At 47.9% G+C, this 14,625-nt stretch overlaps 1 protein-coding gene across 1 annotated transcript; it reads right to left on the reverse strand.

Annotated features, from left to right (window-relative positions):
- Positions 1-6,768: 6,768 nt before the first annotated feature.
- LOC138247383 (olfactory receptor 5V1-like) lies at positions 6,769-14,232 on the reverse strand. Its single transcript, XM_069202035.1, has 2 exons — positions 13,332-14,232; positions 6,769-6,788 (listed from the first exon to the last, which is right to left on the reverse strand). Exons 1-2 carry the CDS (start codon positions 14,230-14,232, stop codon positions 6,769-6,771), a joined length of 921 nt encoding a protein of 306 aa, XP_069058136.1.
- Between the last annotated feature and the right edge of the window lie 393 nt (positions 14,233-14,625).

A 14,625-nucleotide genomic window follows, 5' to 3' on the forward strand; every position in this document is an offset into this window, starting at 1 on the left:
ACTCCTGCTGGACTGATCTGAGGGCTCCCCAGTCGTGCTGGGCTAAGATGATGTCAACTCAATCGGTGGTGTATTCTAAATCTTGATTATTTAGTCCATGTACACATGCTCTGTTGGTGCATTGCACATTTCTTCATAAGCTTTAACCACCTGATTCATGCTCTCATATTTGTATATACACATGTTCTGTTGCACTTGAGTTATAAACTTATTCACTTATATTCGTGTCTTTCAATCAATGTACGTGAAGTGCCTTAATAAATACACCATCCAGACTATGAGTGCTGAATTCCTTTGGCATTGTGTCCTATTATTTCAAGTAAAAAGCAATACAAAGTTCGAAAGTAAAACTTCAGACTTGGATAAACTTGATTTATATATCCAATCTGCACTCTATCTCAGTCAGCCTTAACTTGCATTTATGTATCGATCTAGTGCAATCAGATGATAACAGTTGTTATCCATTCATTTCCCAGCTCATGATTCCATATCTTCCCTTCCAGTTCTAGGGTTTGTCCACCTGGAACACTACAGCTTTAGCATGTTTTTAAGTGGATGAGTTGTGTCATCCCAATGCTAAAATCAGCATACTATTTTTTCTTCATGGCTCTTTAATTTGTAATTTATCACACAACAGGTGTGCATGTCCTGCACTGTCCTCTTGCTCTCTGAGCATGTGCTGCACTTTTACCCTTATTACTCAAATTCCCCTCTCCCTTCCACTGCCTGACACCACACAATCCAGCTCAGCGTCAAGCTACCTTTCTCTGCTTCTCTGCCTCTCTCTGCCCTTTTCTTGATCCCTTTCTCTCTCCTCCTCTGCCTAGCCGTCTCCCCTTCACCCCAGGCCCACTTCCACTCTACTGGGCATTCCTTACTTCTAGTCTATCCCAGTGGAAACTGGGATGTAATTTGGGAATTTTATGCATTGCTTCTGGCCCACATTTTTTAAAATATGATGCACCACAATGCAGCAGGACACCTTGTGGCGCTGGGTCACATGGAGAGAGCAGGAATGCGTCATGTTAGACCTGACAGCCTTAAAGATGTCTTCCTCAAACCTTCTACCTGTCTCCCTCTAGTTTTCTGAGTTTGTTTTTGATGGTTTTTTAGGACTCTGTGCACTTTATCACTGGAGTTCACTACTAAAGTTCTTGTGCTCTCCCCTCAACATGGTAGCAATGACTTAACTCCAATTGGCATATTTACTTGACTCGTAGGTCACTAGTAAAGAGCACTACAAGTGCCCAGGGTCTGTAAATTATTGTGCCACCCATTTAAGTAGCTCTCTAACCATGAGTCAGGCCTGGCCTTGCAGAGCCTGTATGTGCAGTTTACCCTGCCACCTCAACCTGGCAAGATAAATCTTTTACAAGGCCTACACCTTCCCTTTTATATATATCACCCCTAAGGTAGGCCCTCAACAACCCAAAGAGCAGGGTGCAATGTATTTAAAAGATAGGTGTAGGAAAGTGCCCCTGTTCTGACATGGTCACCCCCACTTTTGGCCTTTTATGTCATGCAATTGTCACTGAAAGTTCAGGCTAACCATGCTCCCAGTGCCAGGTCCCTTAAAACTGTGCAATTGTTCCCCACTTGGTCATTCCTTTGGCACCCCTATAAGTTCCTAGTAAATGGTACCCCTGGTACCTTGGGCCTGGGCACCAAAGAGGGTCCTTAAGGGCTGTAGCATATATTGTGCTACCCTCAAGGACCCCTCACCTATCACATACAGACTACCACTAAATAATGTGTTTCTTGGTGCAGCTAAAAGGGAAAACACAACATGGCACACATCCTGTGTGCCATGTCTCCTAACACTAACATATATGTAAGTACCCCCCTAAAGCAGGCCTTACAAACTTAAGGCAGGGTGCATTATATTACATGTGAGGATATATCTGCAAGATCACATATACCCCACTATGTCTTTGTTGATTCCCAAACATAGGGAGTGAACAGTGAAGCCATTTCTAGTACATGTGCTGGACACTGATCAGTATGAGTTTCCCGGCTACATGACAGCTTCACTGAAAATAGGGATGTTTGGTATCAAAAACCTCATATTGATAAACTCTAACTGATTCCACTGATGGATTTATTAATTTTAACTAGCTTGCCACCACCAGACATGATTCTGACCCCTAGGGGGAGAGCCTTTGCTCTTAGGCGGACAGAAGCAAAGCCTGCTCTGGCAGGGTTTTAGCACACCCCTTCCAACCGTATGACCTGCAAATCTGCATTCCAGGGCAGAGGGCTTCAAAGCAGCCCACCGCCCTTGATATGTAGATCTGGCTTCTCTCAGAGGAGAGGATGGCCACCCCCTGCCCCATGCCCCATTTGGCGCCTAGACAGGTAGGAAAATTAGTAGGCAGAGAGGTGTGCCCACCTCTCAGGTCAGTCCCACCCCTGAGGTGAGCTACCTGATGTGGTCACATCTTTTGAAAGTCTGCCATCTTGGTGATGAAAGAACTAGGAACTGTGGTACAGAGTTATGTCAACAAGACATAGTCATAAAGGGGATTTAGTGATCCCAGGGATAAACACCCCATTTCGCTACTACTCTACACTCTGAAACATCTCTAAAGTGTGTATTTAGGGGAGTCCCTGGGACCAGAAAATCAGATCCCGGTGACCTGAAGTAGAAGGAAACACCCTAAAGATGCAAAAGCGAGAACTGAAGACCGGTGACAGACTCGGTGCCCACCCTGCCAGCCTGCATGCTAACTTCGACAATCGTACTAAAGTCATGTCGTCCTCCAGCTGCTGAAACTTCCAAAAGTCTAGGAAGACTGACAGCCTTCACCCCAGCACAAGGGAACTCCGGTGAAGTATTTGAACTGCTCCCCTGCATCCTTGCAGGCATTCAAGAACTGCTGAAGAGGACTCCGGACAACCAAAAGTGCCACTGCACAGCACCACTGCACCCAAGGCTTCCAGCCCATTTTACAGTGAGCCAACAGTGCCAACCAGGTCCACAGCCTCTCCAGGAACAAAGTCCATTGTGGGTTTCCCCACTGCAACCTTCACTCCAATGCAGTCTCTTTATGCAGGCCCCCTCTCAGAGGTCTAGACCACATCACTACAATAAGCCCCTGGTGTCTAGCAGGTGTTTTGTCCCCCCTCAGGATGGGCAGATTGAGCGCTAACCCTTTCACCTAATGTACTCACCTGGGGAACAGAAAGACTTTGTTTATCACAGGCTGGGGTTTTTCCTGCTTCCCAGTCTATCCAGCTTCCCCCTCCCCATTGATCACAGCAGAAAGATCACTGCCTCATCAAACCAATAATTCCTGAACTGTGGTGGGCTATCTGCCTCCATGGGCTCAGCAGATGGGCTTAAACCCGCAAATATGGCCTTCAGGGATGCAGAATGACCGCTTGGCACTCGGGGTAAGAGAGAGATGATTGATGGCAGGATGGGGCAGTCTCCCACCACATTTCTGTTTCTTTTTTAAAGCAATTCCAGTTTTATAATGAACCGGGACAGTCAGGTTGGGTGAACCTCCTCATTTGCCACCCTATGGGGAAGAAAGATGATTATGTGCCTGGGATGAAGCGGTGAACATGATGTGAGAAGAGGCAATTCCCAAATGCATTCCTTTTTTGACACCAATTCCTCTAGTGGGCTCCCTGGGAATCAGGCAGACTCTCTACTAACAGGAATGTGGAGTGCAGCTTGATGCCAAGATGGGCCAGCCCAAGTCATTCATAGTAATTCACTGACTCCTGTGGCATAGATATACAAATGCTCAGGTGATCACAAAATCTCTCTATTCTTGCAAGGACATTGACATTCTTTATACAAATTCAGTACTCTAGATTCAACATTATTATATCTGTTAGACTTCACGTCCTTGAGCTGGTATCCCACCAAACCTTTCGCCTTCACTCCTCCTGATTAGCTGAATTTGATTTTGTTGGCTTTAGGACTCTGCACGCTTTGCCACTTCAAATCAGTGAAAAAGTGCTTGAGCTCTCTCTTTGAAACATGGTAAAATTGGCTTACATCTAGTTAGCGCATTTAATTAACTTGTAAATCCGTAGTAAATAGTACTACAGGTACACAGAGCCTGCAAATTAAATGCTACTATTGGCCCTGCAGCCCTCATTGTGCCATCCACTAAATCAGTCTTTTAAAACATGTCTCTGGCCTATCACTGCAGTGTGTAGTACAGATTTAACCTGATATTTTGATCCAGCAAACCAAACCTTTTGCAAGCCCTAAAACATCATTTTTATTAAATATATGTCACCCCTAAGATAGGTCCTAAAAACCTATAGGGCAGGGTGCCTTGTATTTAAAAAGTAGGATTTGTGGATTTAAGTTTCACATGACCTGGTAATGAAAAACTCCTAAAGTTGTTTTTCACTTCTGTAAGGCCTATCTCACCCATTGACTAACATGGGATTAACTCATTACATTTAATCATAATCATAAACATTTATAAAGCGCGCTACTCACCTGTGAGGGTCTCAAGGCGCTAGGGGGATGGGGTTACTGCTGCTCGAAGAGCCAGGTCTTGAGTTGCCTCCGGAATGCGAGGTGGTCCTGGGTGGTTCTGAGGTTGGTGGGGAGGGAATTCCATGTCTTGGCTGCCAGGTAGAAGAAGGATTTCCCACCTGCCGTGGTGCGGCGGATGCGAGGGACAGCGGCGAGAGCGAGGTTGGCGGAGCGAAGTTGACAGGTGGGAGTGTAGAAACTGAGGCGACGGTTGAGGTATTCGGGTCCCTTGTTGTGGAGGGCTTTGTGTGCGTGGGTGAGGAGTCGGAAGGTGATCCTTTTGTTGACGGGAAGCTAGTGCAGGTGTCTCAGGTGGGCGGAGATGTGGCTGTTGCGGAGTATGTCGAGGACGAGGCGGGCGGAGGCATTTTGAATTCGCTGCAGACGTTTCTGGAGTTTAGCAGTGGTTCCTGCGTATAGGGTGTTGTCGTAGTCCAGGCGGCTTGTGACGAGGGCGTGGGTCACGGTCTTTCTGGTGTCGGCGGGGATCCAACAGAAGATCTTTCGGAGCATGCGGAGGGTGAGGAAGCAGGAGGATGATACGGCGTTGACTTGTTTGGTCATGGTGAGAAGCGGGCCCAGGATGAATCCGAGGTTGCATGCGTGGTCTGAGGGAGTTGGTGCGGTGCCAAGGGCCATGGGCCACCAGGAGTCGTTCCAGGCGGACGGGGTGTTTCCGAGGATGAGGACTTCCGTTTTGTCTGAGTTCAGTTTCAGACGACTGAGTTTCATCAATTCTGTGACGTCTTTCATTCCATCTTGTAGGTTGGTCTTGGCGCTGGTTGGGTCCTTGGTGAGGGAAAGTATCAGCTGAGTGTCGTCGGTGTAGGAGGTGATGTTGATGTTGTGTTTGCGTACGATGTCGGCGAGTGGGCTCATGTAGATATTGAAGAGCGTCGGGCTGAGTGAGGAGCCTTGTGGGACGCCGCAGATGATCTCGGCGGGGTCTGAGCGGAAAGGTGGGAGGTAGATTCTTTGGGAGCGGTTGGAGAGGAAGGAGGTGATCCAGTCCAGGGCCTGTCCTTGGATCCCGGTGGAACGGAGGCGGGATATTAGGGTTCGGTGGCAGACGGTGTCGAATGCAGCCCAGAGGTCGAGGAGGATGAGGGCGACTGTTTCTCCGTTGTCCATCAGAGTTCTGATGTCGTCTGTGACTGAGATGAGGGCGGTTTCTGTGCTGTGATTGGCTCTGAATCTGGACTGAGAGGGGTCGAGTAGGTTGTTGTCTTCAAGGAAGATGGTAAGTTGCTTGTTGACGGTCTTCTCTATGACTTTGGCAGGGAAGGGGAGGAGCGAGATGGGGCGGAAGTTCTTCAGGTCGCTGGGGTCCGCCGTAGGTTTCTTCAGTAGGGGGTTGACTTCTGCGTGTTTCCAGCTCTCGGGGAAGGTGGCAGAAGCAAACGAGCTGTTGATGATGGTCTGGAGATGCGGGGCGATGATGTCGTCGGCTTTGTTGAAGATGAAGTGTGGGAAGGGGTCCGAGGGGGCACCGGATTGGATGGAGTTCATGGTGGCTTTGGTCTCTTCCGTGTTGATGTGAGTCCAGGCGTTGAGGGTGATGGCTGGGGTTGTAGGTTCTGTGGTGGTTGGCTGGGTCTGGTGTCCGAAGCTGTTGTGTATGTCGGTGATCTTACGATGGAAGAAGGTGACGAGGGAGTTGCAGAGGTCTTGTGAGGGCGTGATGGCGTTGGCGTTAGGGTTGGAGAGCTCTTTGACAATGTTGAAGAGTTCTTTGTTGTTGTGAGTGTTCTTGTCCAGTCTGTCTGTGAAGGAATTTCTTTTGGTGGCGCGGATCAGTTGGTGGTGTTCGCGGGTAGCGTTCTTGATGGTGGCCATGTTATCTGCGGTGTGGTCCTTGCGCCAGGCTTTCTCGAGGGTGCGGCAGGTTTTTTTAGATTCCTTGAGGGTGTCTGTGAACCAGATAGGTTTTTTGGTTTTGGTCTGTCTTGGGAGGCGTCTGAGGGTAGCGAGGTTGTCTGCGCAGTTGGTGATCCAAAGCGTGAGGCTGAGGGCTGCGTCGTTGGGGTCGGTGGAGCGGGTGGGTTGGTTGTCGCTGAGAGTGGAGAGAAGCTGTTCCGCGGGGATTTTGTTCCAATGTCGGCGTGGGATGGATTGTGCGCGGAGGTGGCGAGTCTCGCGTCGGAAGGTGACGTGGACACATCTGTGGTCGGTCCAGTGTATTACGGAGGAGTGGCTAAAGAATAGGTGGTTGCTGGCGGAGAAGATGGGGTCGAGCGTGTGTCCGGCGATGTGAGTGGGGGTGTTCACCAGTTGCTTGAGACCGAGGTTGGCGGGGTTGTCGAGCAGGGCGGTGGTGTTGGGGTCGTTGTTCTGTTCCAGGTGGAAGTTGAGGTCACCGAGGAGGATGTAGTCCGGCGAGGCAAGGGCGTGCGGGGAGATGAAGTCAGTGATAGAGTCGCTGAAGAGGGCGCGTGGTCCAGGGGGTCTGTAGATGAGAGTTCCTCTGAGGGTGGTCCTGGGGTCGGTGTGGATCTGGAAGTGCAGGTGTTCGGCGGCGAGGGGGGTGTCTTCGGTGCAGGTGGTGACTTTGATGGAGTTCTTGAAGACGATGGCGATTCCTCCACCGACTTGGTTGGTGCGGTCTCTCCTGGAGATCTTGTTGCCGTCGGGGATGGCTATGGCGATGTCGGGGGCTGAGGAGGCGTTCATCCAGGTCTCAGTGATGAAGGCGACGTCCGGTGCGGTGGAGTCCAGGAGGTCCCAAAGTTCAATGGCGTGCTTGTGGACGGAGCGTGCGTTGATCAGGATGCATTTGAGGTGGTTGTTGGAGCGTGGGCTGGCGTCTGGGGTGGTTTCGCGGTGGAAGGTGAGTTTGCAGGTGTGGCAAGCGAAGGGTCCGTGGGTGCGTTTCGGGTTGGCTTGGAAGCAGGTGCTGGAGCGCCCCGGGTTGAGGCCGTGGAGGGTGTTGGGGTCGTAGCGGTGCTGCGGGGTTTTGGAGGGCTGGGGGCCATGACGCTGGGCGCGGTCCAGGCGCGGACGGGCGCAGACGGGCTTGCCTTTGGCGTGCCTGTGGCGTGCCTGTGGCGTGCCAGCAGGGCGCCCGCTGCGCAGCCGCGCAGCGGCCGCCATAAGAGGGAGGAGGGGGGAGGAGGGGTCAGCTGGGGGCGGGGGCGACGAATGGGAGTAGAGGGGGCGGGGCCGAGCAGGAGGTGGTGGCGGGAAACCGGAGGGTGGGGGGTCAGGTAGAGGGGAGGGGAGAAAAGATAGGGGAGGGGGGGTTAAAGGTGGAGGGGAGTAAGGAAGAAAGATAGGGGAGGGGGGGCTAAAGGTGGAGGGGAGTAAGGAAGAAAGATAGGGGAGGGGGGTTACAGAGGTGGAGGGGAGTAAGGAAGAACAGAGAGAAGAGTCAAGAACAGAAGAACCGAAGAACAGAAGAGACAAGAGCCAAGAAGAAGGGTAAAGAAGAAGAGGAGAGAAGAGTCAAGAACTGAAGAACAGAGGAGAGAAGAGTCAAGAACCGTTATAAATGATAACCTTTTATGAGAAGCAGAAATTGAAATGCTGTTTACACTCATCACAATTTTGAAGATGTCAGTTTTAGAAAGTTGCCATTTACTTGTCCTAACCAATTTGTGTCTTCTGCCAGTACCCTGGGTGAAATAACTGTGAATGGCTCTGCCGTAGAAGGTTTCTTTTCAGACAGTGAGACAAAGGGGTCTGGGTGTAGGCAGTACGTTCCATCATGGTAGGATGGCTGGGGTTGGAGCTGTGCCCTGCCCACTTGCATTTTAAAGGGCTTTGCCTCCTGCACATAGTAAAGAAACTGACACTAGTCGTTTGTCACCCAGGACTTCATGGAACCTTGACAAGGGTAAGGAAGAACTTTTCAGAACTAGACTTGAGGGGTAAAATAAGGGCCCCACACACCCACATTTCAAAGGCTGCCACCTGGAATGAAAATTGGAACCCCTGAACCACTCTTCAGTACACTCCTGGACCAGTGTACATTACAGAAGCACTGTTCTGTTCCCTTGCTGCTTGTGGCCTGCCCTGCTCCTTTCATCCCAGGCTAACCTGAGTAACTCCAAGGGTCAGTTGGCTGACACCTTGCTCTGAGCTACAGGGACACAGGAAGCCCCAGAGTTTTCCTGCAACTGCTCAACTGATCTGCTGCACTGGACCTGCCTGGACCTGCAACTGCACCTGCTGATGCCCTGTTAGCCTCTGCAGGAGTGAGTCCCTAATTTCAAGATGTGCCTCCCTAAGACCTGTATCCTTGGCTGGCATCAGAGAGTACTCCTCCTTGCTTAACTGAAATTTCCATCAAATCTAAAGTGAATCAATGTGAAGCCCCGCAGAGCCTCACAGCACAAGTGAAAGCTTAATCGCAACCAACGTTGAGCAATACAAGGCTCTGCAAAGTCTCGTCGCACACGTGACAGCTTTATTGGAACCAACACCAAGTGATGCAAAGCCCAGCAAAACCTTGCTGCACAGCTGAAAGCTTCATTGGAACTAGTTCAGTGTGATGCAAAGCCCCAAAAGCCTTGCTTCACAGCTGCAAGCCTGTACAGAACGGATGCTGAGCAATGCAAAAGCTCTCAAAGCTACAACACACAGACTTCACATCAAGGATATAAGGTACAACTCCTAGCAGGACAAACTTGGTCCTGTGTCTGACCTGCACTTTATGACAGTTGGCCTGAACTTGTGACTCTGTCCCCTTCCAGAGTGACCAGATACCCTCAGCTGTTGCTTGGCGCCTTTTTGCATTTTTTTAAACCTTTAAAATTTAATATCTCCAGTTCTACTGACTGAATTTTTGCTGTTATGATAATATTTTATTTATTAAAAGTTTGTATATTTTTCTAAATTGTTTTGGGATTATTCATGTGTTGTGCTTTCACTTGATTACTGTTTGTGTGCTGCAAAAACACTTTAAATATGACCCTTAGGTAAGCCTGACCTCTTTTGTGCCAAGTTACCACAGGCTTAAACACAGGTCAGAGGGCTAAGCACAGGTTAATTTAGTGATTTTTGTAGATCATCCTGTCAAGCTTTGTGGTTGTTCCCTCCATCCAAGAATCCCAATTTCCTTTAATATCTACATGACTATTCCAGGGCTTGCTTCAAAATGTAGGTTTAGCCATAAAATCCCTGGATATACATTCACCGCAGGGTTTAAATTTAGACCCAAAGCATTTGTTAGTGATAACCAATGAATTCTGTGAGAAATCGGAGCATTAGCTGAGGGGGTAGCAACCCACTTAAAGTAATAATCACAGTCCTTGTGAGAGTGAACCACTAAAGTCATTAAATCAATCTAATCTCAATTCCTTGGTATCTATGGCACAAAGCAGAAAGGCTTAACTTAGAGTCAATGTGTAAAGTTTTTATGAAGTACCCAAATAGTTATCAAATCAAAACACAACAAAAGAAAAACCCAAAACCAATTCAGAAAAATCGAGCAAATTAAAAAAAAAAAAATGACATCAACATTATAAAAATTCAATAAGCAAAACTGGACATTTAAACTTTTAAAGTTTCAACTGCAACTAACTGTTGCCGTATACCTGGACCAATTCTGAGTTAGGGATGACTGCAATGGAGCTGTGGTCAGCTATAGAAACTAGGTGTGATCAGGTCAGAAGTTTTATCTTTGGATTTAGTATTTGAAATGGAAGTCCAGAATCTTCAAAGGGGCAAGGCAGCAGGCTGTAGCTGAAGAGGCCTCCACAAGGTTGGATATCCACATACACGCACACATACACGTACACATACACACAGACATTCACACAGACAGACACACAGACAGTCACGCACACATTTTTCAAACACACAACAACCCCGCATGCAAACATGCACTCACACACCCCCTCTACACACTCACAACCCCATGCACGCACACAACACCCCAACCCCTGTCCCCTAATGGACGATCACCTTACCTGGTCCGGTGATCCTCCGGGAGGGAACGGGATCCATGGGGGCTGCTCCGCCGCGAGCTCCCCATCACCAGAACACCGCCACACCGAATTATGGGACGTGATTCGGTGGGCGGTGTTCTGATGATGTGGCAGTGGAGGTGGAGCAGCCTCCACTTCCCCGCCAACAGCCAGTGTGAAAAAGGGCAGAAGGCTGCCAGCAGTAATGATACGCTGGGCGGAAAATCGCCTCCACTGGCAGTCTTCAGCACGGCGGTACCTCAGCGGTCTTGCGGATAGACCGCCGAGGTTGAAATGAGGACCTATGTCATTGGCAGCCTCTGGGAAAGTGAATGTGATGCCTCATCGGTGGGCCATGCAGAGCATCGTCATCAGGCGGTGCAGTCTGTGAACCTGCTGTTGTCGGGCAGCCGGTGCGTCACTAGAGGAGATGTGATGTGTCCATTTTTATGCTGCACTCAGGGCGATGCATCACTTTTTGAAGGTTTTAGCTGCAGAGCCTACTTCTGAGGCCCACGATTGGAGAGTGGCACCTCAGGCAAGGGTGGGTCTCACAGATGACAGAAACCAGCAGCGGCAGGATAGTTGTACACAGTCTTTGGTATCCCTGAGACTGCAGAAGAACAGGGGACACACCAGCAAGCCCTTGAAGACACCCTGGGTCCAGTCTTTGCCCTCAGCAGGGCAGAGATCAGCAGGCAGCAGGGCAGCTCAGCAATGCAGAGAAGAAGTTCCTTAGAGCAGTCAGTCCAGGCAGTGTGGCAATCATTACAGCACAGTCTTTACTCCAGTAGAGTTTTTCCCAAGGCCAGTAGTGATCTGGTTTCAAGGGGACAGAGACCCAGTACTTATACCCAAAAGTGCAGTTAATGTGGAGGATGCCTTCAAGGGATCTTTCTGAAGTGCACATGACCCCCTTTCAGCCTATCCCTGGTTCCAGACTATCGGTGGAGGGTAATAGGTCCTTTGTGTTGGCTCAGGCCACTACCCTTTGAAGTGTGTGTCCCTTCCCAACCTCCTCCCAAGGGAGACCCATCAGTATGCAGATGAATAAAGATGCAGTTGAGTATCCTGTGTTGTGGGTGCCTGGAGGGAATGCACAAATGTAGATGACACCCAGTCCAGGCCAGACGTGTATTGGAGACAGTCTATCAGGCACACAGGGAGGTGAAGTCAGAGACATGCCCACTATCTAAAACTGACATTTCTAAAATAGTAACAATAAATCTGACTTAACTAGTAAGGAGGATTTATCAGTACAAATCCAATGATATGACACAGGATGCAGCTACTCCAGCTACTCCTTTCTGATCAGAAATTACAGCTTAAAAGTATATTAAGGAATTCCCACTGCTGGTTTATGAGAGGGCAGGCCTCACAGCAATGAAAAATGACTTTGGGAGCTTTTCAGCACCAGGACATGTAAAACTTAAAAGTAGATGTCCTGCCTTTTACTTACATGGTACCTTGCCCTATGGGCTACCTAGGGCCTACCTTAGGGGTGATTTATATGTGAGAAATGCGGATTGTAAGGCTTGGCAAGATGTTTTAAATGCCAAGTCGAAGTGGCAGTGAAACTGCACACACAGGCTCTGCAATGGCAGGCCTCAGACATGTTTACACAGCTACTTAACTGGGCGGCACAATCAGTGTTTGAGGTCCACTAATAGCATTTAATTTACAAGCCCTAAATATATGGCTTACCACTTTACAAGGGACTTACAAGTAAATTAAATATGCCAATTGTGGATACAACAATTTTACCATGTTTAGGGGAGAAGCACATGCACTTTAGCTCTGGTTAGCAGTGGTAAAGTGCTCAGAGTCGAAAGGCCAACAAACGGATACAGCTAAAAACAAGAGATGAAAGTCAAACATTCTGGGATGAGACCACCCTAAGGATGCCAGGTCTAACAGCCTTACTACAAACAATCTCACAGAGCCCCTCTCTTCCTAAGTTCAAAAAGATGAAACCTTTCTCTCCTTGTGCAGAGCCTCTGTGTCTATTCTCAGACGAGTGCCTAGGGAAATGAACATCTTTCATTTGTGATCTCTTCTGGGGGCAACTCCTCTCTCACTGGGACTGGAGCTTGACTGACTGGGGAAACAAAAAAAGGTCCACCTCAGGTGTTACCTGAAATCTACTTGAAGATGAAGATAATTAAGTTTCTGGGCACTCTCCAAATGGTCATCCTGCCAATGAAACAGAAACACCTCCCCACTTGCTGTGGGATCAATGTTCATGCCTCATTCAGCACTTAAGGACTGCAGCTGGGGGCTATTCCAAAATATCCTCTAGAGGCATTAAGGTGAGAAAATGTAACTTTCTAAAAGTACCTCCTACATAATATGTATTGAAAATCTGGCTCTATTGGGCTTTCAATAAATATTAACAAGAGTGCAAGGAATACATTTCTAGGTGCTTCCTACTAGGTGTTAGCATTATTACATTTGAAATTGCATCCCAGTATTTATCTATGGAGCTGCCAGCCTTGCAATAGTAAAATAGCTTTTTGGGCTTTTTCATTGTAAGTACATATGTAACATTATTTCTCCTACGTAGTGCTCGATTAACACTTCACAGCTTCTGAAATCTACACCGAAAGGTTTTTTCGCAGCCTAGTCTTCTTTAGGTAGCTACCAAGACCCAGACAGACTTCCTGCCCTGAATGAAGACCCACCACTTTGCATGTTAGTATATGATGCATATAAGGTGGTCTCATAGCACAGACTATCTTTGATTGGTGGAGAAACATTCTGTTTGCTGTCTACATAGGGCTGGGGTGAGGCATTGAACTCGGTAAGGGCAGCAGCAGTCCTGTAGTAAATAAATCCTCAGAGGAGCTCAAGTGGACCTTTTAGCTCCAATTAACTTTACATTTTAATATTTCTATGCAGCACCATTGTTTTATACACCATTTTCCTAAGTGCCCCTTTGATCTCCTTGTTCCGCAGACTGTAGATAATGGGGTTCAAGGTTGGAGTGACCACAGCATAGAAAACAGGGATTAGTTTCTCTTGATATAGTGAATAACTTGAGGTGGGGCGCAGGTACATAAAGAAGGAAGTCCCATAGAAAAGGCTGACCACAATGAGATGAGATGTGCAGGTGGAGAAGGCTTTCCGTTGTCCTTCTTTAGTACGTATTTTTAGTATGGCTGAGATGATTTGGATATAGGAGATCAGTGTGAGCAGGAACGATCCAAAGCCGTACAGGCCCCCAACTACAAAGAGCACCATTTCATTTGTGTGTGTATCAGCACAGGCCAAGTTCAGCAGTGGTGGAATGTCACAGAAGAACTGCTTGACCTCATTTGAGGAGCAGAATGGGAGTCGGAAAGTCAAGACTGTGTGCACCATAGAATTTAGAAAGCCACTTAGCCATGAGCTGCTCACCAGTGAATGACACACCCACCTACTCATAATGATGGGGTATCCTAACGGGTTGCAGATGGCAACAAACCGGTCATATGCCATGACAGCAAGTAGAGTGCATTCAATACTACCGAGTGCAATGAAGAAGTATAGTTGGGCAGCACAACCAGCATAATGGATGGTATTGCCCTTGGTTAGGAAGTTCCTCAACATTTTGGGGATGGTTACAGATGTGTAGCAGATTTCAAGAAAGGAAAGGTGACGAAGGAAGTAGTACATGGGTGTGTTGAGACGAGGGTCAGTCCAGGTGATGGTCACAATGAGAATGTTACCAATCAACATGGAAAGATAGAGTGAGAGGAACAGAACAAACAGCGTGATTTTAAGCTCTGGGAGGCTAGAGAAGCCAAGCAAAATGAATTCCTCCACAGAGGTGTTGTTTTTCATGCCTTGATCAGGTGATGATTTAAGATCTGTAGGGAATTAAAAAGGACAAATATTATTCAAGGGAACAGCAGATCGCATTGGGTAATAAAAATTGTTAGGAAACATATATTTCATGCAAATATTTTGTGAGCTAAAATACATATGTTTACTTACATTGAAACCAATTGTATATAAAAGAACATGTCTATTTGTTTCTTCTCCCCTTCCTCCTCTCTCACCCACTCTTGCTCTAATTAAATACCCCTTCTCACATCTTTGTGTGCCTCTCTCCACTGCACTCTCACTCATTTTTCCCTTTTTCAAGAACAGGATTTTAAGGTGCAATAGAGGCTAAGCTAAACGTTTTTATATAGTTGTAGTAAAGTGTCCTTTATGTTGCTCCTTTTAGATTTT

This window comes from Pleurodeles waltl, chromosome 7 (assembly GCF_031143425.1).
Source record: "Pleurodeles waltl isolate 20211129_DDA chromosome 7, aPleWal1.hap1.20221129, whole genome shotgun sequence".
Classification (NCBI taxonomy): domain Eukaryota; kingdom Metazoa; phylum Chordata; class Amphibia; order Caudata; family Salamandridae; genus Pleurodeles; species Pleurodeles waltl.

Excerpts from the sequence above, each read along its gene's own strand:
- LOC138247383 (XM_069202035.1), bottom strand. The coding sequence starts at position 14,232 with ATGAAAAACAACACCTCTGTGGAGGAATTCATTTTGCTTGGCTTCTCT. Across the intron at positions 6,789-13,331 it reads GATCAAAGGGGCACTTAGGA|CGGTCTCAAGCAACTGGTGA; the intron begins AAATGGTGTATA and ends CCCCGCCAACCT.